Here is a 26,855-nt window from a genome sequence, read left to right on the forward strand (position 1 = left end):
ACATGCTATGCAGGGGTAATACATTTTGGGTATAAAGGGACTGAAAGATGCAGAATCATTCTTTACACTGTATGATGAAAGTGTGTTTGGATGTGAGAGACTATGCACAAACGCAGATGAAAGCACATGCTCACACTCATAATAGAACACTTGTAACTAATTCTTTTTACCATCATGTTACAGGTGCTAAATCCCTTTTTGGTTCTTATCTTCATACCATTGTTTGACCTTGTCATTTATCGTCTGGTCTCCAAGTGTGGCATTAACTTCACGTAAGTGCTCACTATGGGCTTCCCAGGTGGCGCTAGTGGTAAAGAATCTGCCTGCCAATGTAGGAGAAATAAGGGACATGGGTTCAATCCCTGGGTCAGGAAGATCCCCTTGAAGAGGACATGGCAACCCACTCCAGTATTCTTGCCTGGAGAATCCCATGGACATAGAAGACCAACAGGCTACAGTCCACAGGGTCGCAAAGAGTCAGACATGACTGAAGCAACTTAGCAAGCATGCACACAAGTGTTCACTATGCCTATGTTACTCCAAATTGACTCAGAATTTGCCCAGTTTGATAGAGTCGATATCTTTTCTGCTTAGTAATGATTTATTTTGGTTTATCATTTTTCTGCTTCTGTTTATCCACATTAGATTAAATGCCTATTAACACTGGAGGATGGGAATTAGATCTAATTAATTCTTAACTTAGAGAGTCCAAGCCATTACTGCAGACTTACATATGTGATGTTGAAAAGTTAGGAGTACACTTCATGGAAAGTCAAAAGTATGTGATTAGTCTCCTAAACCAACTTGTTGCTTTGTACTTAAAAGTTGCCTCTTTAAAGAAGTCCAAAGTCTTTGATGATTAACTAATACCTTTAAATCTCTTACTGTCCCTATGAAACAAATGAAAGACCTCATAAGAGTGGGGATAGAAACTGTTTTCCCCCTTTCTAAATAGAAGTGTTATTCTTTGTAAAGTTTGACAGAGGAGGGTGCTAAGTCATCTATAATTTCTGATTTAATAGCAATTTCCTTTTGATAATCATTTTATATATTCAAATGACTTTTTGCCATTTACTTATTCATTGAGCACCAAGTGCTTTGTAAAAGCACAAATCTTGCTCCTAAGGAGTTTATCCTTCAGTAAGGGAGCTAGAAAATATGCAAGGTTATTGCACAAGATGAATTATGTTAAGTTAATATGTTAAGCCTAAGAAGGGAAACAAAGTGCCAGGAAATGCAGAGATGGAAGAGAGTGGCCAGCGTCAAGAAAAACTTATAAAGAAGAGGAAAAGAAGGTAATGTATAGTAACTGGTATATGGTAAATGTTCAATAATTCTGGCTATATTACTATTATTTTTTCTATTATGATATAATAGATAGAAAAACCATCATAAATAAAGATGGAAAATTTGATGTGTTACAAAGAATAGTTCAGTGTGACTCAAGTAAAGGTAGAAAGAAGGATATATGAAGGGGAGTACTAGGAAATACTTTGAAAGTAATTGAGAACAAATTAGGTAAGCTAAGGGAGTTTAGATTTTATTCTTTAGCACCTACAGTTTAGGTATAATTGCCACTGTTTCCTCTACAGATCACTTAGGAAAATGGCTGTTGGTATGATCCTAGCATGCCTGGCTTTTGCAGTTGCTGCTGCTGTAGAGATAAAAATTAATGTGAGTACACTAAATCTTAAGCTCCATGAAGGCAGGATCATATCTATTTTGTTCATTTTTCTGACTTGTTCAATCTTGATTCACTGGGCCCTACCACAGTAGCTGTTTTACAGAAAGTGCATAATAAGTATTTGTGGCAAATGAGTAGATATAGGAGTAGAGCAGCAGTGTAAAATGAAGCCCACCTCCCACCTGAATGATGTAGGAATTTCCAAACACCAGTATTCAAGATATATAATCATCTCTTTGATACCTTACCAAACATTCAAATACCTTTTGGCAGGTTGAATAGTCACTATTGGGGAATGATGTATGGGGCCACAGTTAAGTCAAAAAGCATGGAGTTTGTTACCTGGCATCAGTGCTTATGGGGGATTCCCTGATAGCTCAGTTGATAAAGAATCCGCCTGCTATGCGGGAGATGTGGGTTCAATTCCTGAGTTGGGAAGATTCCCTGGAGTAGGGAAAGACTACAGAAGCAGAAGATATCAAGAAGACGTGGCAAAAATACACAGAAGAGCTATACAAAAAAGATCTTCATGACACTGATAACCACGATAGTGTGATCACTCACCTAGAGCCAGACATCCTGGAATATGAAGTCAAGTGGGCCTTAGAAAGCATCACTATGAACAAAGCTAGTGGAGGTGATGGAATTCCAGTTGAGCTATTTCAAATCCTAAAAGATGATGCTGTTAAAGTGATGCACTCAACATGCCAGCAAATTTGGAAAACTCAGCAGTGGCCGCAGGACTGGAAAAGGTCAGTTTTCATTTCAATCCCAAAGAAAGACAATGCCAAAGAATGCTTAAACTACTGCACAATTGCACTCATCTCACATGCTAGCAAAGTAATGCTCAAAATTCTCCAAGCCAGGCTTCAACAGTACATTAACCGAGAACTTCCAGATGTTCAAGCTGAATTTAGAAAAGGCAGAGGAACCAGAGATCAAATTGCCAACATCTGTTGGATCATCATAAAAGCAAGAGAGTTCTAGAAAACCATATATTTCTGCTTTATTGATGATGCCAAAGCCTTTGACTGTGTGGTCACAACAAACTGTGGAAAATTCTTCAAGAGATAGGACTACCAGACCACCTTACCTGCCTCCTGAGAAATCTATATGCAGGTAAAGAAGCCACAGTTAGAACTGGACATGGAACAACAGACTGGTTCCAAATCAGGAAAGAAGTAAGTCAAGGCTGTATATTGTTACCCTGCTTATTTACCTTATATGCAGAGTACATCATGTGAAATGCCAGGCTGGATGAAGCACAAGGTGGAATCAAGATTGCCGGGAGAAATATCAATAACCTCAGATATGCAGATGACACCACCCTTATGGCAGAAAGTGAAGAGGAACTAAAGAGCTTCTTAATGAAAGTGAAAGAGGAGAGTGAAAAAGCTGGCTTAAAACTCAACATTCAGAAAACTAAGATCATGGCATCCAGTCCCATCACTTCATGGGAAATAGATGGGGAAACAGGGAGAGACTTTATTTTCTTGGGCTCCAAAATCACTGCAGATGTTGACTGCAATGATGAAATTAAAGGTGATTGCTCCTTGGAAGAAAAGCTATGACAAACCAAGACAGCATATTAAAAAGCATAGACATTACTTTGCCAACAAAGGTCCATCTAATCAAAGCTATGTTTTTTTCCAATAGTCATGTATGTATGTGAGAGTTGGACCATAAAGAAAGCTGAGTGTTGAAGAATTGATGCTTTTGAACTGTGGTGTTGGAGAAAACTCTTGAGAATCCCTTGGACTGCAAAGAGATCAAACCAGTCAATCCTAAAGGAAATCAATTCTGAATATTCATTGGAAGGACTGATTCTGAAGCTGAAACTCCAATACTTTGGCCACCTGCTGCAAAGAACTGACTCATTGGAAAAGACCCTGATGCTGGGAAGACTGAAGGCAGGAGAAGGGGATGTCAGAGGATGAGATGGTTGGATGGCATCACCAACTCAATGGACATGAGTTTGAGCAAACTCCAGGAGTTGGTGATGGACAGGGAAACTGGTGTGCTTCAGTTCATGGGGTCACAAAGAGTCATACATGACTGAGCGACTGAACTGCTCTGATCAGTGCTTACTACAGTGAGGTGGAGATTCCCGCTCCAAACTGCCTTCAGAGTTTTCAAAGCCAAATGCTCTTTAGAGGTAGAAAACTGTGTCCTCTTGACTAGATAATCTTGGCTATTAAGATAGTACTGCAGTATATGATCTCATTGTATCTCACCGGTGATTTGTTGGTAATTCTAACATGTGTTCTCTGTCCTAAGGAAATGGCCCCACACCAGCCAGATTCCCAAGAGATTTTACTACAAGTCTTAAATCTGGCAGATGATGAGGTGAAGGTAACAGTGCTCGGCGATGAAAATAATACTCTGTTGGCAGAGTCCATCAAATCTTTCCAGGTGACAAATGGACTTGAGTGAGTTAGAAACACATTCAGATTATGGGCCAAGGCAGCAGCATAATACAGTGGTTTATAGCATGCATTTGTTGAGTTGAAGTGCCCCAATCCAATTCCTGATTCTGTCACTCTGTAGTTATAAGACCTTGAACAAGTTATTTGTATCTCTAAGCCTCAGTTTTATCATCTGTAAAATGGCAGTAATTTTTATGTCATAAGCTGTTGTAAGGATAAATAGTATATGTAAAGTGCTTAGCATAAAGTCTGAGACATTGTAAGCTCTCAATAGGTGGTAATTTGTTTTAGTATTTCAAACTGCTTCCTACACACACCCTGTGGAAGAGTTTGGCTTGCATATTTTCACTACTATATTGTACATATTCTGAAAATATTCATTTAAAAATGCTTTAATAAAATATACATTTATTATTAAAAATTAGGGAGTGTGTTAACAGATATAAAATCCACCTATAAGTCCATCACACAGAGATGAATTATAGATAGCAGTTTTGTATAAATGAATAAACAAATTTTTTTAAAGTATTGAAACACTATATGCTGTATTGACTTTGAATTTTTCTTAAGATAAACTGCATCAAAAGCATTTTCCTGTGTCCTTAGATAAACTTTGAGTATGTGGTGTTAATGGATACATAATACTACATTCTGTGGAAATATCATAGTTTAGTAAAATATTTCCTTATTGGTATTTTAATTATTATAAGTAATCCTATTATGAACATCCTTACTCATAAATCTTTATTCATGCCTATAATTCATCCTATGATATATTACCAGAAATGGTATTATGAAGTTAAAGAGTAATGTTGAAAATATCTGATGAGGTCAACTGCCCTGGTTTACTATGAGATTGCAGTGTTCAAGGTGGGGTAGAAGGTGAATGTAACAGGCTCTTCATTCTGCAGAATATGCCACACTATTCCAAACTCCACTTGATGACAAAAAGCCAGAATTTCCACTTCCAATTGAAATATCACAATGTGTCTGTCTACACTGAGCATCCTGTGAAGGAGAAAATATGGTACACCCTGATCATTCGAGAAGATGGGGAAAGTATTTCTAGCATGATGGTAAGTGAGGAATGGCCTAATTTCCAAATTATCTTCGAGTATGATGACTGGCTCATCAATATCTTACCAAGGATATATCTGATGATCAAATTTTATGATTATCACTTCCTTCTAGACACTGATTACTGATTTTTACTTCCCTCTATTGTAGGTGAAAGATGAAGAAAACAAAACAACCAGTGGGATGACAGCCATGAGGTTTGGATGTCAAGGAGACCCAGGCCTCTCTGTTCTCTTGAATCTGGGGTCTCTTCTGAGCTGTGGGGCTTCAGAAGAGACCCCATATTCTTCATTCTGCAGAATATGCCACACTATTCAAGACACCACTTGAAGACAAAAAAACAGAATTTCCATTTCCAATTGAAATATCACAATGTGTCTGTCTACAGAACTTCACATTCTGATTGTCTTGTACTAGGATGCATTCCTAGAATGTCAGGAGGATTGGTGTCAAGGCATTTCCCCAGGGAACTGAGAGGCACAGATTCAAAACCAAGTCTTTTGGCTTGCTTTCTCAACGGTAATCAAAAATGACCCTGTGTCTATGTATGCCCCTCTGTGCTCTGTCACATGGATTGCTTCTACTGAACTTTATGCACTTATCTTGCTCTTAAGAAAAAAAATTAAGTACTTCCTGTCTGTGATCCTCAGAGAGAAATTTAGAAGTAAATATTTCTCCCTCCATTACTGGAAGTTGAATATCTTTTATAGTTACTATGTTTTTAAAATAAAATTTTAAATGAACCTATAGAGGCATCATGGTTTAGTAAAGGTAACATACTTGGAGTCAAAAAACTTGGTTTTGAATCTAGATAAGGTTGAAGGTCTTGTTAGACACCCTGGGACAGTTACAGAGATGAAGCCCTGAGGAGGTCACTTGCTCACAGGGGCAGGAATTTGACATAAAATAGACAGATGCATGTGCCTATGGCCATCAAGATTAGATGGTTGCTATAGAGAATAGCATTTTAGAGGAGAACTTTTAATGAAAAATTTGAATTTCACTGAAGGCTGGAACAGTCATAATAATCTGCCTTTCCATGATTTTCAGAAAAAGTAAACAGATCAAAATAAGTCTTCCCTGGGTCAGAGAGCAATGGAAACCTCCAGTAAGGATGAAAGGGAGCAATTTCTAGGTTAGTGCAGGATGATCAAAAGTCCAGGAATCAACATCAACGATTTTAGAGGGAATTGCCCTTATAATCCCATGAGCCAGGGACTAACACAGATGCTACCAAGAATTGAAACAGAGGGAACAATTTAGGGGCTCAGGTTCAAAAGACTAAAAAGATGGTTCTGGAAGAGTTCAAGTTTGTCTGAATACCCAGAACAATGATAGCTTAACCTACTGTGGGTTGGGAGTCTGAGTTTTGTGTAAAGCAAATCAGACTTCATTTATAAATAAAGTATCAGTTTTATATAAATACTAATATGTATTTATATATACATAATTATTTTCCTTTTTGAGCTTCAATTGATGAATTCCATCATTAGAAAACAGAAAGAAATAGGTGCCCCTAAGCTGGGTTACTGAGGAGGCTCAAACTGCCATGAGTGATCACAATAGTGTCATTCCAGTTGAGATCAGGTGATGATGTGGCAGACAAAAAGCTAATACCTGAGGAAAGAAAAAGATAGGGACAGCTAAGACTACTAATTACTTCTGTGTGAGTTGCTTTATTCATTCAGTTAACAATATGTATCATGTACCTTTTATGTGCTAGCCTCTGTTCTAGGCACTAGGCATATAGCAATAAACAAAACAGAAAAGGCCCCTGCCCATTTATCAGGTGGGAGAGTTTGTCTGATCTCTAACAATGTCTCTATTATCCTTAGGTTTGTTAACACTTTGCATGAAAAGGTCAATGTCTCCCTGGGTACAGATGCATCCCTCATTGTTGATGAAGACTATGGTGTGTCTGCTTACAGAACTGTGCAAAGAGGAGAGTAAGAGCACTACCCTGTGGACATTTTACTTTTATCAACAACTGATTTTTAAATACTTTCTTTGTGTATAGGTGGGCAGATTAGGTATAGAAGTTACACCTAATTATATACCTAGTATATATCAGCTAATTGTAAATATACACAGACTCCTCTTTTGCAACCTTTGACTCCTTTCCTCAGTCTCATGTTGTTCTGCAGAGACATATTGAGACCATGCTTGTTGTGAAGGCCGTCTCCTGGAGGTTTGCCAGTTGATTATTGGCTCCCATTCCTACCCTTTTGTAACTCCTATTAACACCTTGCTACTTTGAGCTTATCCATTCAAATTCAGTTTTAAGCTGTCCCACTAGTTCATAAGGTTCAGAAGAGAAAATTTCATGAGATTTAGATGAGAAGACTTAGAGTCTGAAGTACACAACAGAAGGCAATTTGTACCTTCTGCATTCAGGTTTAAGGTTAAAAAAAAATACCCAACAGGTGATGAAACTCAGATCAGGTGTGGAAAAAACCTTGCAAAAAAATAATTTACTAGGACTCCTCAAAGAGAAATGGTACCTTTGCTGCTTGATTCACCATCAGTAGAGAGATGAAATCAGTCTTTCCACCAGGGATGGAAGTGCTTTTCTAAATTGTAATGTTTATTCTAACCTAAATTTGTCCTGTTGCAGATATCCTGCAGTGCATTGTAGAACAAAGAATGAGGATTTTTCGCTGAATTTGGGCCTACTAGACTTTGGTGCAGTTTATCTGTTTGTTATTACTAATGTAAGTAGCCCATGGCTATCCTCACTCTTTCCTTCCATATACCTGTATCTATATAACTATATCATATCTAAACTTATATATAATCTATATCTATATGTATATGTATCTATATATATATATATATCCTGGATCCATAGAAGACTCTGTGGCAAGATGGTATCACATACTTATCTCTAGTGTAAGGTGATAGCTTCTATAGTGACTTTAGAAAAGCTACTAAGGTCTCCAGAGAGGACTTAAAATAGATAACATTGGCAGCAGGCACAGGATCTTGGGGAATGGTAGACATAACTTATCTTGAGTCACTGCTATGAGGTGACATGGTCTGCTCCAGTCTCATTATGGCACCAAGAAAACAAAAATTATTTTGGTCTTCTTGACTGACTCCACATGTGGTTCTCCTAGCTCCTTGGAAATTGATCTGCTATTATATCACAGTCTGAAATACCAAGACTTGTAGCAAATGTCAATCTTTACACAAAGTTTGGGGGATCAATTAACTGTGGCCCATCAAAAACAGTTGTTCAGCCATCAGGGTTTTAGATCTCTGATGTCAATTTTGATTCTAATTTTATTCCATTACTTTTGACATTGTATTAAATATAAAAAGTAGATAGTGAATAAGAAAAAGATGGAACACTTCTAGAAGGGTGATGAGAATAATCTGTAACATTTTATTTATTGTAATTAATTTAATTAGCATGATTTTTTGGTATGCCATTTTTTATTATAGCCTTATTGAGATATAATTCATATACCGTACAATTCACCCACTTCAAGTATATAATGGTTTAAAATGTATTAACATAGTCAATATGCATTGTATGTTCAATACATATGTAGAATATATTTTCAATAATATATATTCAGTGGTGTTAAAAAATTCAGAGTTGTGTAATTTTAGAACATTTTCCTTGTTCCAAAAAGAAGCCATCAGCAGTCACTCACCATTTCCTCCCAAACCCCTTACCCCTAGACAACTACTTGTTTACTTTCTTTATACACTGGCCTATTGTGGACATTTAGTATAAATGGAATGATATACTATGTGGTCTTTTGTGTCTGGATTCTTTCATTTAGCTTATTTTTAAGGTTCATTCATATTGCAGTATATAACAGTTCAGTTCAGTTGCTCTGTTGTGTCCGACTCTTTGCGACCCCATGAACTGCAGCACGCCAGGCCTCCCTGTCCCTCACCAACTCCCGGAGCCTACCCAAACTCATGTCCCTTGAGTCGGTGATGCCATCCAACCATCTCATCCTTTGTTGTACCCTTCTCCTCCTGCCCTCAATCTTTCTCAGCTTCAGGGTCTTTTCAGGGTATATAACAGTACTTCACTTCTTTTTATTGCCTATTGCATGGATATAACACATATTGTTTATGTATTCATCAGTATATGGACATTTGGTGTTTTCACCTTTTGACTGATATAATGTTGCTGTGAATATTCATGTACAAGTGTTTGTGTGGGCATATATTTTCACTTCTCTTGGATATATAACTAGAAGTGGAATTGTTGGGTCACATGGTAATTCTGTGTTTAACCATCTGAGGAACTGCCATGTGCTTAGTCGCTCAGTTGTGTCCGACTCTTTGCAACCATTTGGACTGTAGCCTGCCAGGCTCCTCTGTACATGGGGATTCTCCACACAAGAATACTGGAGGGGGTTGCTATGCCCTCCTCCTGGGGAATCTTCCCAACCCAGGGATCAAATCCAGGTTTCCTGCATTGCAGGTGGATTCTACCATCTGAGCCACCAGGGAAGCCCTTTTGCAAAGTGAATACACATTTATCATTCCCATGAGTTGAAAGTGGCAATATAATCTTTGTAGCACTTAGTTTTCTGTCTTATTAATTATAGCCATTCTAGTAGGTATGAAATGGTATCTCACTGTGGTTTTGATTTGTATTTTCCTGATGACTAATGATGTTGAGCACCTTTTAATGCACTTATTGGCCATTTGTAATCAGGTTTGGAGAAATGTCTATTCAGATTCTTTGTGCAATTTCTAATTGAGTTGTCTTTTAATTATTGACTTGTAAGGGCTTTCCAGGTGATGATAGTGGTAAAGAACCTGCCTGTCAATGCAGGAGACATAAGAGACATAGGTTCGATCCCTGGTTGGGGAAGATCCCCTGGAAGAGGGCATGGCAACCCACTCCAGTATTCTTGCCTGGAGAATCATGGACAGAGGAGCCTGGCAGTCTACATTCCATAGGGTTCACAAAGAGTTGGACAAGACTGAAGCAACTTAGCATACAAGTATTCTTTATGTATTTTAAATATAAGTCCATTATTAGATATACAATTTGTAAACATTTTCTCCCATTCATAAGATTGTCTTTTTAACTTTCTTGATGGTGCCCCCTGAAGTAGTACAAACACTTTTAATCTATATGATGTTCAGTTTATCAACTTTTTCTTTGGTTGCAAATGCTTTAAGTGTTACATCTAAGAAACCATTGCCATATCTAAGCTCTTGAGGATTAATGCCTATATTTACCTCTAAGTTTTATTGTTTTTACCTCTTACATTTCAGTTCAGTTCAGTTGCTCAGTTGTGTCCGACTCTTTGCGACCTGTGACCCCATGAACCACAGCACTCCAGGCCTCCCTGTCCATCACCAATTCCCGGAGTTTACCCAAACTCATGTCCATTGAGTTGGTGATGCCATCCAACCATCTCATCCTCTGTCATCCCCTTATCCTCCTGCCCTCAATCTTTCCCAGCATCAGGGTCTTTTCAAACAAGTCAGCTCTTCACATCAGGTGGCCAAAGTATTGGAGTTTCAGCTTCAACATCAGTCCTTCCAATGAATACCCAGGACTGATATCCTTTAGGATGGACTGGTTGGATCTTCTTGCAGTCCAAGGGACTCTCAAGAGTCTTCTCCAACACCACAATTCAAAAGCATCAGTTCTTTGGTGCTCAGCTTTCTTTATAGTCCAACTCTCACATCCATACATGACTATTGGAAAAACCACAGCTTGACTAGACAGACCTCTTACATTTAGGACTTCTATATGTAGCTCATTTGGTAAAGAATCTGCCTGCAATGCAGGAGACCTGGGTTCAATCCCTGGGTTGGGAAGATCCCCTGGAGAAGGCAATGGCAACCCACACCAGTATTCTTGCCTGGAAAATCCCCATGGACAGAGAAGCCTGGTGGGTTATAGTACATGGGACTGCAAAGAGTCAGACATGACTTAGCAACTAAATCACCATTTAGGACTTTAATCTATCTTGAGTTAATTTTTGCATATGGTATGAGCTTGGGGGTTAACTTCATTCTTTTGTATGTGAACATCCAGTTGTCCCAGCACAATCTGTTGAAGATTCTTCTTTTCCCGCTAATGGTCTTGACATTCTTGTCAAAAGTCAACTGACCAAAAATGTGAGGGTTTATTTCTGGAGTCAATTCTATTCCATTTACCTATATATTTATTCTTGTTCCAATACCATAATCTCTTAATTACTATTACTTTGTAGTCAATTTAAAAATCAGGAAGTATGAGTCTTTCAGTTTTGCTCATTATTCCCTTTCAAGACTGGTTTGGCTATTATGGGTTCCCTGAATTTTCATATAATCTTAGGATCAACTTGGAATCAGCAGCCAGCTGAGAATTTTTATAAAGATTGCATTGAATTTGTGAGGTGATTGTGAGGAGTTTTGCTACCTTAACAATATTGTCTCCTGATCAGTGAACATGAAGTGTCTTTCCATTTATCTTTAGGTCTTCTTCAAGATGTAAATATTTTCAACAATGCTTTTATACTTTTTAGAATATAGGTTTTACATTTGTTTTATTTATTCCTAAGTATTTTATTCTTTATTTTGCTGTTACTAATGGAATCATCCAAGTACTGCATTTTGGACTCTTGTTGACCATGATGGCTACTCTGTTTCTTCTAAGGGATTCCTGCCCACAATAGTAGATATAATGATCATCTGAGTTAAATTCACCCATTCCAGTCCATTTTAGTTCGCTGATTCCTAGAATGTTGATGTTCACTCTTGCCATCACCTCTTTGACCACTTCCAATTTGCCTTGATTCATGGACCTGACATTCCAGGTTCCTATGCAATATTGCTCTTTACAGCATCAGACCTTGCTTCTATTACCAGTCACATCCACAACTGGGTATTGTTTTTGCTTTGGCTCCATCCCTTCATTCTTTCTGGAGTTATTTCTCCACTGATCTCCAGTAGCATATTGGGCACCTACCGACCCAGAGAGTTCCTCTTTAAATATCCTATCATTTTGCCTTTTCATACTGTTCATGGGGTTCTCAAGGCAAGAATAATGAAGTGGCTTGCCATTCCCTTCTCCAGTGGACCACATTCTGTCAGACTTTTCCACCATGACCCCCCCCCCCCCGTCCTGGGTGGCCCCACAAGGCATGGCTTAGTTTCATTGAGTTAGACAAGGCTGTGGTCCGTGTGATCAAATTGCCAACATCCGCTGGATCATTGAGAAAGCAAGAGTTCCAGAAAAACATCTATTTCTGCTTTATTGACTATGCCAAAGCCTTTGACTGTGTGGATCACAATAAACTGTGGAAGATTCTGAAAGAGATGGGAATACCAGACCACGTGACCTGCCTCTTGAGAAACCTGTATACAGGTCAGGAAGCAGCAGTTAGAACTGGACATGGAACAACAGACTGGTTACAAATAGGAAAAGGAGTGCTGGGTCAAGGCTGTATATTGTCACCCTGCTTATTTAACTTCTATGCAGAGTACATCATGAGAAACGCTGGGCTGAAAGAAGCACAAGCTGGAATCAAGATTGCCGGGAGAAATATCAATAACCGCAGATATGCAGATGACACCACCCTTATGGCAGAAAGTGAAGAGGAACTAAAAAGCCTCTTGATGAAAGTGAAAGAGGAGAGTGAAAAAGTTGGCTTAAAGCTCAACATTCAGAAAACGAAGATCATGGCATCTGGTCCCATCACTTCATGGGAAATAGATGGGGAAAGAGTGGAAACAGAGTCAGACTTTATTTTGGGGGGCTCCAAAATCACTACAGATGGTGATTGCAGTCATGAAATTAAAAGACGCTTACTCCTTGGAAGGAAAGTTATGACTAACCTAGATAGCATATCGAAAAGCAGAGACATTACTTTGCCAACAAAGATCCGTCTAGTCAAGGCTATGGTTTTTCCAGTGGTCATGTATGGATGTGAGAGTTGGACTGTGAAGAAAGCTGAGTGCCGAAGAATTGATGCTTTTGAACTGTGGTGTTGGAGAAGACTCTTGCGAGTCCCTTGGACTGCAAGAGGTCCAACCAGTCCATCCTAAAGGAGATCAATCCTGGGTGTTCATTGGAAGGACAGATGTTGAAGCTGAAACTCCAACACTTTGGCTACCTCGTGCGAGTTGACTCATTGGAAAAAACCCTGATAATGGGAGGGATTGGGGGCAGGAGGAGAAGGGGACGACAAAAGGATGAGATGGCTGGATGGCATCACCGACTCGACAGACCTGAGTTTGAGTGAACTCTGGGAGTTGGTGATGGACAGGGAGGCCTGGTGTGCTGCAATTCATGGGGTCGCAAAGAGTTGGACATGACTGAGCGACTGAACTGAACTGAACTGAACTGAATGGAATCATTTCCCTAATTTCATTTTTAAATTGCTCATTGGAAATATGTAGAAATACAATTGATACTGATCTTATGTCCTGCAACCTTACTGAACTCGTTTGTTAGTTTTAATAGATTTTTAGTGGATCCCTTAGGACTTTATACATACAAGATCATGTTATCTGCATAAAGAAGCTTTACTTCTTTCTTTCAGTGGATGACTTTTACTTCTTTTTCTTAATGAAGTGCTCTTGCTTGAACCACCAATAAAATTCTGAATAGAAGTGTTGAGAGTAGACATCCACTTAGGGGGAAAGCATTCAGCCTTTTATCACTGAGTACGTTAGCTGTGGAGTTTTCACAGGTGTCATTGATTGGGTATCAGGTTAAGTTCCCTTCTATTCCTAGTCTGTTGTGGTTTTTGTTTGTATGTTTTTTACTAGGAAAGTGGGAGGAGGCATTGAATTTTGTCAAATGCTTTTTCCGTGTCTACTGAAAATCATGTGATTTTCTATTGATATGGTTCATTAATTGATTTTCTGCTGTTAAAGCAACCTAGCTGTATTAGTTTTCTAGGGCCACTGTAACAAAGTACCACAGGCTGAATGGCTTAAACAACAGAAATTTATTGTCTTACAGTCATGAAGGCTAGAAGTCCAAGACCAAGGTGTTCGTAGAGCAGGTTCCTTCTGAGAGCTGTGAGAAAGAATCCATTTCATTTAGCTTCCTTTAGTTTTTAGTGGTTTTCTGGCAATGTTTGATGTTGCTTGGTGTATAGAAGAATCACCCCCGTCTTCACTTTCATCTTCTCATGGAATTCTCCCTGTATGTTTGTCTATGTCCAAATTTCTCTTATGAAGACACCAGTCATATTGAATTAGGGCCCACCCGAGTGACCTCATTATAATTTGATTAATTATATCTGCAACAACTTTATTTCCAAATAAGATCACATTCTCAGGTGGGTAATGGGGGTTTGAATTCAACATATGAGTTTTAGGGGGACACAACTCAACTCATAACACTTGCATTCCTGGTGTTATTTCAGTTTTTCTTTGTTCTGTCTATAGTATACTGCTCAAGTTAGAGGCTATATATATTGTTTCTGAATGTGAGGATCTAATAACCATCTAGAGTAGAGATCATAAATTAGAGGTACTGAGGGCCCAGTTCCTCATGTAGTTCTGTTTTGTCTGGTTGCAGTCTTGACAAAAATGATAATAATTATTAATTGACAGCATTTAAAATTCAAGCAATTTCACCAAAGAAACTGGATTCCTAACATTTCTTTGTTATTAGATCAGAAAATTTTGTAACAAGTATTACCATGTCACTTGGCTGATGCTATAGTGGTTGTATGCTTTAGACAGTTTACCACAGTCTGTATCATTCCCATTCAATCTACTTTGTTTACTTAATTATTATATTTGTCTGTGAGTATTTAAGAATGTGACTTTTATTTACAACCTCAGGTCATGGTCTTCTCTGAGGCTAAGAAAACCCAAATATATGCCCAGTATTGTTCGCAATATCAATGAAAGCAACACTTCCCTTACTGCATTTTATTTTATTTTTTGTTTGTTTGTTTGTTTGTTTTTTGCTAACTCTTTTTTTTTAATTTTATTTTATTTTTAAACTTTACAATATTGTATTGGTTTTGCCAAATATCGAAATGCAGTGACTCTGACTCTTACGAAGACATCAGTCATATTAGATTAGGGCCCACACCAATGATTTAATTATAACTTGACTAATTATATCTGCAACAACTCTATTTCCAAATAAGGAAATCAAAGGCTTTTCAACATCAAGAACTTTTTATTTCAGGACTTTTGAACTTGATATTTTATCTCTATTTTTAATCTCATGACATATCCATGTATTACATCTACTACTTAATAACACCTGCTACCTAATAACTTGGTTTTACTCCTATAAAAATATATAATTTCAAAATTTTCATTACAATTATTGTACAGTAAAATCAAATACAGCCGAGAACCTGCATACAGTAAAAGTAGTTTTAGGGAAAAAAGACTGTAGAATCATGTATATTTGGTAACATTAATAACAAAAAATTGACCCTGAAAAGATTCTTTTTGACCAAAATTTTATAGGAATATAGCATCTTTTTGACAAAATTTTTATGTGTAAGTTTAAGTTTAAAAATAATGGCCAGAAAATAGAAGACAAAATAGCAGGTGGTATTTGATACAGGTATTTAAAAATTGATCAGGAAAATCTTTAATGTAAGGGTTACCAAGAAATAATTTACTCTGATAAAGTAATTTTAGTAAGATATTTAAATGGAAAATGTTAGAAATATTTTAATTTACTTAACTTTTTTAAGTACATGCTTTTTTGATAATTGTTCATATATCAGATGCCATTTTACATTTAAAATGTTGACCAGGATCAAAATATGCAGTAGGTCAAATGTTGGGACTCCAAACTACAGTATTAAAACAGTCTACCATTTAAGGGCTCTGCAATAATGGTATCTGGTTGACTGAAGCCAGCCAAGTGAGTGCAGTGTTATCAAAAGGAATTTAAAAAACCTGAAATTGTGTAGAAATTGCTCAGTCTCTTCATGGTACAACAAGAATGACAACACAATCAGGAGATGGATGTAAGATCATAAATGCTATAGGCCAGAAATATTTACTTGAGACTCCTAACAAGCCCATTTCTTGTTTCTCTCACTAAGAGAACCAATCAGGGTCCTCAGGCCTGGAAGATGGAATACATCCCAGCCAACAAAATGTCCATCGCATGGCAGCTACCACAATATGCCCTTGTCACAGCTGGGGAGGTCATGTTCTCTGTCACAGGACTTGAGTTTTCTTATTCTCAGGTAGGTTTTTGCAAGTGGAAAGTGGAGATGGAGCTACTGCTCAGAGGATGGAGTTTTAATCCTGACACTGCCTCACTTGGGCTTCCCTGGTGGCTCAGATGGTAAAGAATCTGCCTATAATGCTGCAGGCCCAGGTTCAATCCCTGGGTTAGGAAGATCCCCTGGAGAAGGGATTGGCTACTCACTCCAGTATTCTTGCCTGGAGAATTCCATGGACAGAGGAGCCTGGCAGGATACAGTCAGTGGGGTCACAAAGAGTTGGACACAACTGAGCAACCAACACTTTGACTGCCTTAATTAGATATGTGACCATGGCCAAGACCTCTATAGTTTTTGGCTTTAGATTTCTTATGACCCTGAACAGAGTATCAACTTGACTCCCAGAAACATGGCAGGCTGGATCCCTATGCTGTTTGGGATCCAGAAAAGGATACTGGAACATTAAGAATAAGGACTATGGAATCAAACTGCCCAAGTTCAAATTTTGGCTGAATATCTATTGTGTAATCTTCAGCAAGTGAATTATCATCTCTCTGATGCTATTTTTGTGTAAAATAAGAATAGTAATAGAAATTATCCCTTAGGGTTGTAATGAAGATTATATGATACAATGAATTAAAATATTCAGTTAAGAGCTCCATCTTGTTGTTACTATGAACATTATTACCATTCCCTGAACCGATGTGATAGCTGAACTTGTGGGGGAAGTTCAAATCTGGAAGTTGGGGTGGGAGAAGTTTTATGGGTAGATGCATGGGATAGGAGGGTGGTATAGGGAATTTCTTTACTCACAGATTTGTGTCTTCTCTAGGCTCCCTCCAGCATGAAGTCTGTACTCCAGGCGGCCTGGTTGTTGACAGTTGCAGTTGGGAATATCATCGTGCTTATTGTGGCACAGTTCAGTGGCCTAGCTCAGGTATGTACCTAAGAGAAACAGGAGCACGTGTCTACCCAAGGATTTCCCTCCATCTTCTGCTGCTGCCCTTCCCCGACCGCTCTGTCTCCCACTCAACCCTCTGACCTGAGATGAATTAGACACAGATTTTTCCAGGAAAATAGACATGTAAGTTGCAATAATGGCCACATAGGTCCATGTGAGTCGAGGACAGTGAGCCCTGTCTTCTCCCTACCAAAGCTCTTCCTAAACTGGTGACCCTGTGTCAGTCTGCTCTCCATTCCTCATCCTATAAAGATCCCTTTAGTTTCAGGTTCTCCATATTTTTCTCTTGAATGTATTTCTTCCTACAGTGGGCCGAATTCATTTTGTTTTCCTGCCTCTTGCTGGTGGTCTGCCTGATCTTCTCCATCATGGGATACTACTATGTTCCTTTAAAGCTAGGGGATGTTCAGGGGTCAGCTGATAAGCAGACCCCCCAAATCCAAGGAAACATGATCAACCTGGAAACCAAGAAGACAAAGTTCTAATGGCTCCCTGGACTCTGACCAGACCCCAGTTCCTGACTCTGGTCTTGGCCATCACCATCTTCAAGCATTTTTAACTCCAGCTTGGTTAGAAGAAAAATAGCATCATATCCAAGTTGATTGCCTCTACTTTTCTCCCATGATAGAGGCAACTCCAGGACTAGGTTTTTCAGTGCATTACAGGAAGGCCCCTGAAACTCTATGTCTTCCCATCTGTCAGTGAACTCAGTAAACAGTGTGTAGCATTGCTGAAGCTGACCTGCTGTCTCCAAAAACACAAATGTATAATTGAGATTGGTCTCTGTGGTTATCAAAGTTATGTAGGAATTCTTTTATCTGCTATTTAGAACTGATTGTCCCACTCTCTGAAGTGCTGATTCAGGGGCAAAATTGCAGAATTAACAGAGAAATGGCATTTTAATGTTCTTCATTAGCAGTGTAATTGTACTGTTTACAAGGACTTCAAGAATTGGTATGTCTGGTGTGATCTGGTCCAGGACCTGCTTTGTCAGCTATCTAGGTCTGATAAGACCTTAGTAAAATTTTCAGTACACATAGTAGGAGAAAAATTAAATTTTACTGACAAATAGGAGACGATACATCTTTCTGATAATTAGTCTTTTATCTACTAACCCAAATGCCCTTTCTCAGTACTGATAACATCCTTGGAAACCAAATTAAAGAGAATAAACATAGTTCTGGAAAACAGAACAAGTATAAACTGTGGAAGTCCTGATGAGCCAGTCTTCTGGTGTACACTCTTCTTAGGGACTACATTGTTTCAGCCCTCGATCATACCCTTCTGTGGACAACTGTATAGAAGACACTAATTATAACTTTCCAACTCTGTCTTTTCAATGTTGTCAGGCAAGGTTTCTCTTATTATCAAATTGTCTTGCTTATTGCAACAAGTATGTAATGACAACAATATTTGGCTCAGCTGGTAAAGAATCTGGCTGCAATGTGGGAGACCTGGGTTCAAGCCCTGAAAGATCCCCTTGAGAAGATAAAGACTACCCACTCCAATTCTGGCCTGGAGAATTCCATGAACTGTATAGTCCATGGGGTCGCAAAGAGTCGGACACAACTGAGGGACTTTCACTTCCATTTTATTAGTTTACTTCATTTGGCCTCAAAGCAGTGGATCTGTTTTGATAACTTTTACTGTTTTGACAAATTTAAATGACTTATTTTTTTAAAAAGGTTGTCTTAACACTCTACGTTTAAGCTTCTAAAATGGCAATGCTCAATGAAGGCCATGGTCGCATATCAGGATTCTAACAAAATCTGGGGGTTAGAGTGGTATAACATGACAGGGTTTTGTTTGTTTGTTGCTGTGTTGGTGAAAAAGTTGAGAAATATTACCTTAGACACAATGAATGACTCAGTGGACAGACATGGGAATATCATGACTACTGTGTATTGCTGGGGGAAAAGTTCAAACATTTCCATTGGTTTTGCTCTATTATTCTCATCTAGAACTGTTTTGAGTCAGTCAGACTGTAAACATAACAAAGAAAGTTGTTCCAGTTTCCCAGGCTTTACTACTCTAGTTTCATTTACCAAGTTTTCAGAAGTACAGAAGTGAAAGCAACACTCCATTTTCGACAGATACCTTAATGTGAACTTGACTGTGCTTCTTCAGAAGATAATCTGTTCATTTTTGAAGCAGCTTTAACTCCACCTATTCTATGAACTACTGTCTCAAAAGATATTAACAGTGCTCTGTGAATAAAAGTTTCTATGGTTAAATAAATTTTGGAAATGAAGCATATTCTATCCTCTTCTTAAGACTTGCATATTAAAGATTCTGAGAAATGCTTCAGTAAAGACATAAAACACCTCATTTAGCCTCACATGGTATAGTGTTCTGCAGAACACGGACTTGGGAAACACTGGCAGGCAATTCTTCCTTATGCTGAACTAAAAGGTTTTTCTTTGAAACCCCTCACCATTGGTTCTTTCCTTTATGGCTAACAAGAATAAGCATAAACCCTCTTTTATGCAGCAGACTTTTTGCTATTTGGGGAGAATTTTCATGTCACCTCCATTAAGTATTCATTAAGCACATGGAAACTTGGGTTCTGCTAATTTGTATGTAAGTTTTCCTGAATCCTTTTGCTTCCATAGTTTAATTCAATGTAATGGACTTTTTTTTTTTTAACCTGAGAGACATTATATCAGTCATTAAGTATTCATCAAACTGAAGATTTTTCACAACTGTTTTTCCAATTCTGAAAAATATCCTTTGCTTGAAATTCAATGGTAGATAAGAATCCCTCTTAATATGTGTTATCTGAAGCCAAATATGTACAACATTCCAGAACAGGTTGGACCAGAAGAACTAGAACCTGTCTTTCTCCCAACAATACACTTCTGTTTTATGTAGCCTTAGGTAACATTAGATGTTTTAGGCAACTATATTACAATATAGGTTTACATTTTAAACACATGTTGGTTAAACCTCAAAAATTTAGAGTTTTTTAAAATTCATTTTTGAATTTCATTTATTCCATTCATCTAGGTGTTAGGGAAAAAAGATGAATAATCTGCTATACCTGTGTGCAAGCTTACCTCACTTATCTTGACTGGCTGTCTTAGAGACTGCATGGGGCTTGAGGAAGTCATGAGTATTGAGGAAGAGCAATATGGACAGTACAACAGGACTGGAGTAAGTCAGTCAAGTATGAACAGGTAGAGGATGACATCCCAGGAAGCTAGGGACTAGATCATGTGGCACTTTGTGGCCATGGTAAGACATTATGATGCTATTCTAAGTCCCATGTGAAACCATTGGAGGTTCAGAACATGGGAGTGACATAATCTGATTCTCTCAGTTCACTGGTTGCTAAGTACAGAATTGTCTGTAAGTAGGAAATATTGTAAACAAAGAGAGTCTAAGTAAAACATGATTGTTATTTGGACAAGGTGGTAGCAGTGGAGGTGGAGAGAAGTGGTTTGACTTGGAATTTATCATTAAGGAAGGACAGACATGAATTGAGTATAGTCTACGTACATGATTTGAAAGAGAAATTCTGACAGATTTGAAGGCTCAAGTAATGAGGATGAATATTGGTGCAATTTTCTGAGACTAGGGAAGACTGGGGTAAAAATTGATTTGGGGTATTAACTAACTAAGAGTTTTGTGCATGTTGAACTTCAGATCCCAATAGGGTATCCAACTGGGGCTGGGTATGTAAACTCGAAAGTCATCAGCTTATAAATGGTATTTAAAGGCATGCCATGGGAGGAGATAGACTAAATGTCATAGAGAATGTTATAATAAATGTTATACAGAAGGGCTTTAAGGAGTACTCCTGGAGTTTCACAACATTAGAGATCTAGAAGAGGAGGATCCAGAAAATTTTGAGAATGGGTGATTTATGAAGTAAAAGGAAAACCAGGAGAGTGTGATTTGATTATACATTCTTCATTACAATTAGATAAAACTAAAATGAAAAAAATTTTTTTTACCTAAAGGAAGCACATGGAAATTTGGGTTCTGCTAATTTCTATGTAAGTTTTCCTGAATCCTTTTGCTTCCATGGTTTAATTCAATGTAATGGACCTTTTTTTTTTTTTTTTTAACCTGAGAGACATTATATCAGAAGCTATGGGAGAACTAAATGGGAATAGAGTCCTTACTCTTAAGGAGCCTGCGGAAGGAAGAGAAGGCATATACATAAATAGCTATCATGTAAATAAAAACCAGTTTAATAAATTAATTTCATTTGTTTAGCAATTTACTTTTCATGTGCATTATTTCAGTCCTGTTTACTGAAGACAGAATGTCATCTATGCCAAGGAAATTACAAAATGTTACAAAAATTCATAAGGAGAGTTTACTTCTGGCCACAGGAATTGAGGAAGGATTCATGGAACAGATATCGTTTTAGGCTTCACTTTGAAGGTGACTAGAATTTGGACATGGAAGTGAGGGATAAGAAAGCATTCCAGGTAGCAAGGTTCCAACACAAGCAGAGGTTAAGAGGCAGGAAAACACAACATTGGGAAAATGATGAGTAGCCTAATTTGTGTGGAGTAGAGTGTGTGCATAGAAGTAGTGGGAGATAAGGCTGTAGAAGTATATAATATGTTGGAGTCATCCACATCCATAGACATAAACATTAACACCAATTCTTTGACACCTTTTTAAGTTGTCAAAGATCTCCATTTTATTTTAGCTGGGGTAATTCAATCATCCTCAAACTCAACTATATCTTAAAGCTTCCTTTGGTCATCATTTCCTCTCTGTTTACAGAACTTCTAAGTCATTCATTACTGGTGAGTCTGCTGGTGACAAATTTTCTTAGTTTTTCTTCATTTAAGAATGCCTTTATTTGCTGTTCATTCCTGAAGTATATTTTCCCTATATATAGATGTAAGATTAACAGTTTTTTTCCCAGCACTTTGAAAATGTTGTACTACTTTATTTTTTGTTTCAGGTTAAAAAAAAATTGCTATCCAGGGTGCAGACGCTGCAGTCATATGAGTTTGAGCTGCACAGCCTGGGTAGAATCACTTTGCATAACCAACGTAACATGTCAAAAAAATCTGCTGTCATTTGAGCCATTTTTCCATTATAGAAAATGTGTCATTTTCTCTGCAACTGCTTTCAAGATTTTTTCTTTTTCTTTTTTTTTTTTCTGGCTTTTTTAAGTTTGGTTAATGATGTGTCGTGACTTGAATTTTTTCTTTTAGTTTATCCTTTTTGTGATTCCCTAATCTTTTTAAATCTGTAGATTAGTGTCTTTAATCAAACTTGAAAATTTTTCATCCTTTGACTATTTCTTTCAATAATTTTTCAGCCCTACTCTCTTTCTCCTCTGCTTCTGGGTCTCTCATGACATAAATGTTAGATTTTTTCTTTCTTGTCTCACATGCCCCTGAGTCTCTGTTCATTTGCTCTTGTTGACAGGATAGCTAAGATTAATCTGTTTTTCAGTTTACTGATTCTTTACTCTGTCATCTCTAGTCTATTGTTGAGCACATCTAGTGAGTTTTGTGTCATTTACTGTAATTTTCAGTTTCATAATTTCTCTTTTATAGCTTTATTTCTTTACTGATGGTTTCTACTTTTTCATTTGTTTCAAAAATGTGTGTAACTGCTAGTTAAAATATTTTTACAACTGCTGTTTTACAGTCATTGTCAGATAATTCCAACATCTGAATCATCTCATTGTTCAGTTCAGTTCAGTCGCTCAGTCGTGCCCGACTTTGTGACCCCATGAACCGCAGCATGCCAGGTCTCCCTGTCCATCATCAACTCCTGGAGTCCACCCAAACCCATGTCCATTGAGTTGGTGATGCCATCCAACCATCTCATCCTCTGTCGTCCCCTTCCCCTCCTGCCCTCAATCTTTCCCAGCATCAGGGTCTTTTCAAATGAGTCAGCTCTTCGCATCAGGTGGCCAAAGTATTGGAGTCTCAGCTTCAACATCAGTCCTTCCAATGAACACCCAGGACTGATCTCCTTTAGGATGGACTGGTTGGATCTCCTTGCAGTCCAAGGGACTCTCAAGAGTCTTCTCCAACACCACAGTTCAAAAAGCATCAATTCTTAGGTGCTCAGCTTTCTTTACAGTCCAACTCTCACATCCATACATGACTACTGGAAAAACCATAGCCTCGACTAGACCTTTATTGGCAAAGTAATGTCTCTGTTTTTTAATATGCTATCTAGGTTGGTCATAACTTTCCTTCCAAGGAGCAAGTGTCTTTTAATTTCATGGCTGCAATCACCATCTGCAGTGATTTTGGAGCCCAGAAAAATAAAGTCAGCCACTGTTTCCACTGTTTCCCCATCTATTTGCCATGAAGTGGTGGGACCAGATGCCATGATCTTAGTTTTCTGAATGTTGAGCCCTAAGCCAACTTTTTCATTTTCTTCTTTCACTTTCATCAAGAGGCTCTTTAGTTCCTCTTCACTTTCTGCCATAAGGGTGGTGTTCTCTGCATATCTGCGGTTATTGCTATTTCTCCCAGCAATCTTGATTCCAGCTTGTGCTTCTTCCAGCCCAGTGTTTCTCATGATGTACTCTGCATAAAAGTTAAATAAGTAGGGTGACAATATACAGCCTTGATGTAGTCCTTTTCCTATTTGGAACCAGTCTGTTATTCTGTGTCCAGTTCTAACTGTTGCTTCCTGACCTGTATACAGGTTTCTCAAGAGGCAGGTCAGGTGGTCTGGTATTCCCATCTCTTTCAGAATTTTCCACAGTTTATTGTGATCCTCATTGTTGGCATCTGCTAATTGTCTTTTCTCATTAAAGTTGTGATTTTCCTGGTTCTTAGATTGGTGAGTTATTTTCAATTATAGCTTGTACATTTTTGTTGTTAGACTCTGCATGCTACTTAATCTTTTTCTTTTTTGACAAGAATTCACCTTATTTAGGTGTACTGCTCAGGTCAGGTGGGGGTGGATTTTTGGCTCCCCAATGGTCCTATGACAACCCTGGCTCTTATGATACCAATGAGTACTATCTCATTGCTGTTGGGTTTAAAGTTCAGCTCTCTTCTGGGCCCCATGACAGCAGAGGGGAGACTAGAGTGCCACTAACACCACCCCTTTCACCTCTTGCTACTGGGTGGGTGTTGAATTTCAGTTCTCTGATGAGCTCTACTTAAATTCGGGATGGAAAGATGGTAAGAATGGAGAAAGTGGACAGCCAATATGCCCACTTCATTCCATCTCTTTGCTGCCTGGTAGAGGAAGATGTTCAGCAAACTTCTGGGCTTTCCAACACAAGGGCGCTGACTTGTATCAGCTTCAACCACCTCCTTTTGCTTCCTAGCTTAAGGAGGAAGCTTAAGGTGGAAGCTCTCAGCTCCTTGCTTGGTCATGCTGACACTACCCTAGAGGTAGTGGAATTAGAATACTGCTTGCTACCACTGACCTTGCGAACACACGCTAGTGGGAGAATCGGATTCCAGCATTGGTTCAGGGATCAAAGTTTAACTCCCTACTCAGTCCCATGAAATGGAAAGGAAATGGCAACCCACTCTGGAAATGGAAGGAAATGGCAACCCACTCCATCAAATGGAAGGAAATGGCAACCCACTCCAGTATTCTTGCCTGGAAAATCCCAGGGACGGCGGAGCCTGGTGGGCTGCTGTCTATGGGGCCGCACAGAGTCGGACACGACTGAAGCGACTTAGCAGCAGCAGCAGCAGCAGTCCCATAGACACCATAATGGAGGTGTTTGGCTGCAGTAGGGTTGGTATTGCAAAAAACGTTTTCTATATATATATGGCTGAGATATATAGGAAAGAAAAGAAAACCTAGGGATTCCTGTGAGTTTACTTTCTAAAAACACAAATACAATGTGATTATCCTTTTTTTGACCTTTCTTTTCTTTAACAGTCTATACTAGAGGTCGTAGTAACAGTGAGATTAATGCTTGGCATCTAGGAAGGGTTTATAAGGTCTTGTGGAGTCCCTGAGAAATTAGGAGTCCTGTATGGTGGTACGTAGATTGTGCTGCAACATGTAGCTTGAGTGGTGGCATGAGTACTCCTTCCTAGGTTATGCCATACCAAAGAAAGCCAAAACATTTGCCTTTAACACGTCAGGTTTCTGCATTACTCTAGTGCCCTTAGAGGTGCCAGGACTTGAGATGGATTTATAAAGGTGAATTTCTTATTGCTCTGGTTAGGGAGACAGCTTTGTATTATTACTACAAAAAACATGGACTCTGGATTAGTAAACTCTACTTTGAATCTCTATTTACTACTGTGGGTATTTTGCAAGGTTTCTTAATATGTCAGAGACTAAAGTAAATGGTCATAATAACAACTGTCAATAGAGTTTCTCAGCGAAGAGACTAAAACAAAATGTGTGCAAAGCATTGAGGATACACAAAGTACTCCATAAATACTACAATCACTATGTTAATTTTTAATCTGTAAGAAAGTTCAGGTCTTCAGTAAGTCAGAACGTTATTGGTGTAAACTTCCGTTGGGCTAACGTCATCTATATTCTCTGCAATATTCAATTACAGAAACTCAAAAGGAGCAAGAATTCTATTAATGAGGCCCAGCAGGCTCTGAGTCTTTGATATTAAGTTCCCTAAAGACTAGGATCATATCTTATATTTCCTTTACATTCTCCACAAGATTCTCCCTGCCCAAACCTCTCTCTTAGAGAACCTGACCAACAACAACCTAGAAGAGGGAAAGCCCTGGGTAATAAGTGACTCTACTATCCTTGGAATTTGGACCAAGGGTGAACATTGCCCAAGCAGGGCTCATCAAAATCTCTCAATTTAGAATGGACACAGAGGTTCAGGGAGTCATATGGTGTAGGACACTCAAACTGAATGATGTGTAGGCTTTAAGGGGTCAGTGGTGGTGGCAGTATGGCAACTTTTGTGTGAGCAAAAATTACACACGGGTGAGATTAGAATCCCGTAAAAGAGTGTGGTCAGCTGAGAGAACAGATGAGCAAATACAGAGAGAAAAGTTCAAGCATGAGGACACACAGCTTAGAAGTGAAACAAAAAGAGCAACAGAAAGAGACGAGAACAGAAAAGAGGACAGACAAACAGGGAAAAGTGAGAATGAAAAGAGAAGAGGATATCAGGAACACAGGAATTGGAGTGATCATTCTAGGAGAATTCAAATGACTCCAGGAATCTGTTAACTGCAGATACCAATGAGCTCTGCTGCCAGAAGTCTAGTCCCTTTACTCTTGACTGATGGTGCCAGCCTTGCTTGAAGATCCTGAAATGACCCCACTTGAGATTACCAGGAAATCTCCAGGGAATGAGGCCAGCTCATTCCCTGCCCAACTCTCCTTTACTCCTCCACATCTTCAGTGAGAGGCAGATCCTAAAATGCTTGTGGTGCCAACTACCCAGTCAATTTTGGGAGCAAGAGCCTTGCATGCCAGAATTATCAAATTCCACTACTGCTTATCAGCAAAACCCTGGTGGAATATACATGGAACTGAATTATGAGGGTATTACACTAGAAATAGGGGGAAAGAATTTCAATTAGGCTAAAAGTATATACTTGAGTGGGTAGCCTTTCCCTTCTACAGGGGATCTTCCCAACCCAGGGATTGAACCCAGGTTTCCCACATTGCAGGTG

The 26,855-nt window shown here is 38.6% G+C and overlaps 1 protein-coding gene across 2 annotated transcripts in view; it reads left to right on the forward strand.

The window, feature by feature from the left end:
* The window catches only part of LOC102403840 (solute carrier family 15 member 2), a 44,299-nt gene extending 24,765 nt beyond the window's left edge, over positions 1–19,534 (forward strand). For both annotated transcript variants that reach the window (XM_006073417.4, XM_044942508.2), the window contains 10 exons: positions 184–272; positions 1,593–1,674; positions 3,962–4,096; positions 5,022–5,186; positions 5,338–5,384; positions 7,023–7,133; positions 7,802–7,898; positions 16,197–16,343; positions 17,155–17,259; positions 17,592–19,534. In XM_006073417.4, the coding sequence (XP_006073479.3) occupies positions 184–272; positions 1,593–1,674; positions 3,962–4,096; positions 5,022–5,186; positions 5,338–5,384; positions 7,023–7,133; positions 7,802–7,898; positions 16,197–16,343; positions 17,155–17,259; positions 17,592–17,768 (1,155 nt within the window). In that variant the 3' untranslated portion in view covers positions 17,769–19,534. The remainder of the gene's footprint in view (positions 1–183; positions 273–1,592; positions 1,675–3,961; positions 4,097–5,021; positions 5,187–5,337; positions 5,385–7,022; positions 7,134–7,801; positions 7,899–16,196; positions 16,344–17,154; positions 17,260–17,591) is intronic.
* Positions 19,535–26,855: the final 7,321 nt, after the last annotated feature.

Source organism: Bubalus bubalis, chromosome 1 (genome assembly GCF_019923935.1).
Source record: "Bubalus bubalis isolate 160015118507 breed Murrah chromosome 1, NDDB_SH_1, whole genome shotgun sequence".
Classification (NCBI taxonomy): domain Eukaryota; kingdom Metazoa; phylum Chordata; class Mammalia; order Artiodactyla; family Bovidae; genus Bubalus; species Bubalus bubalis.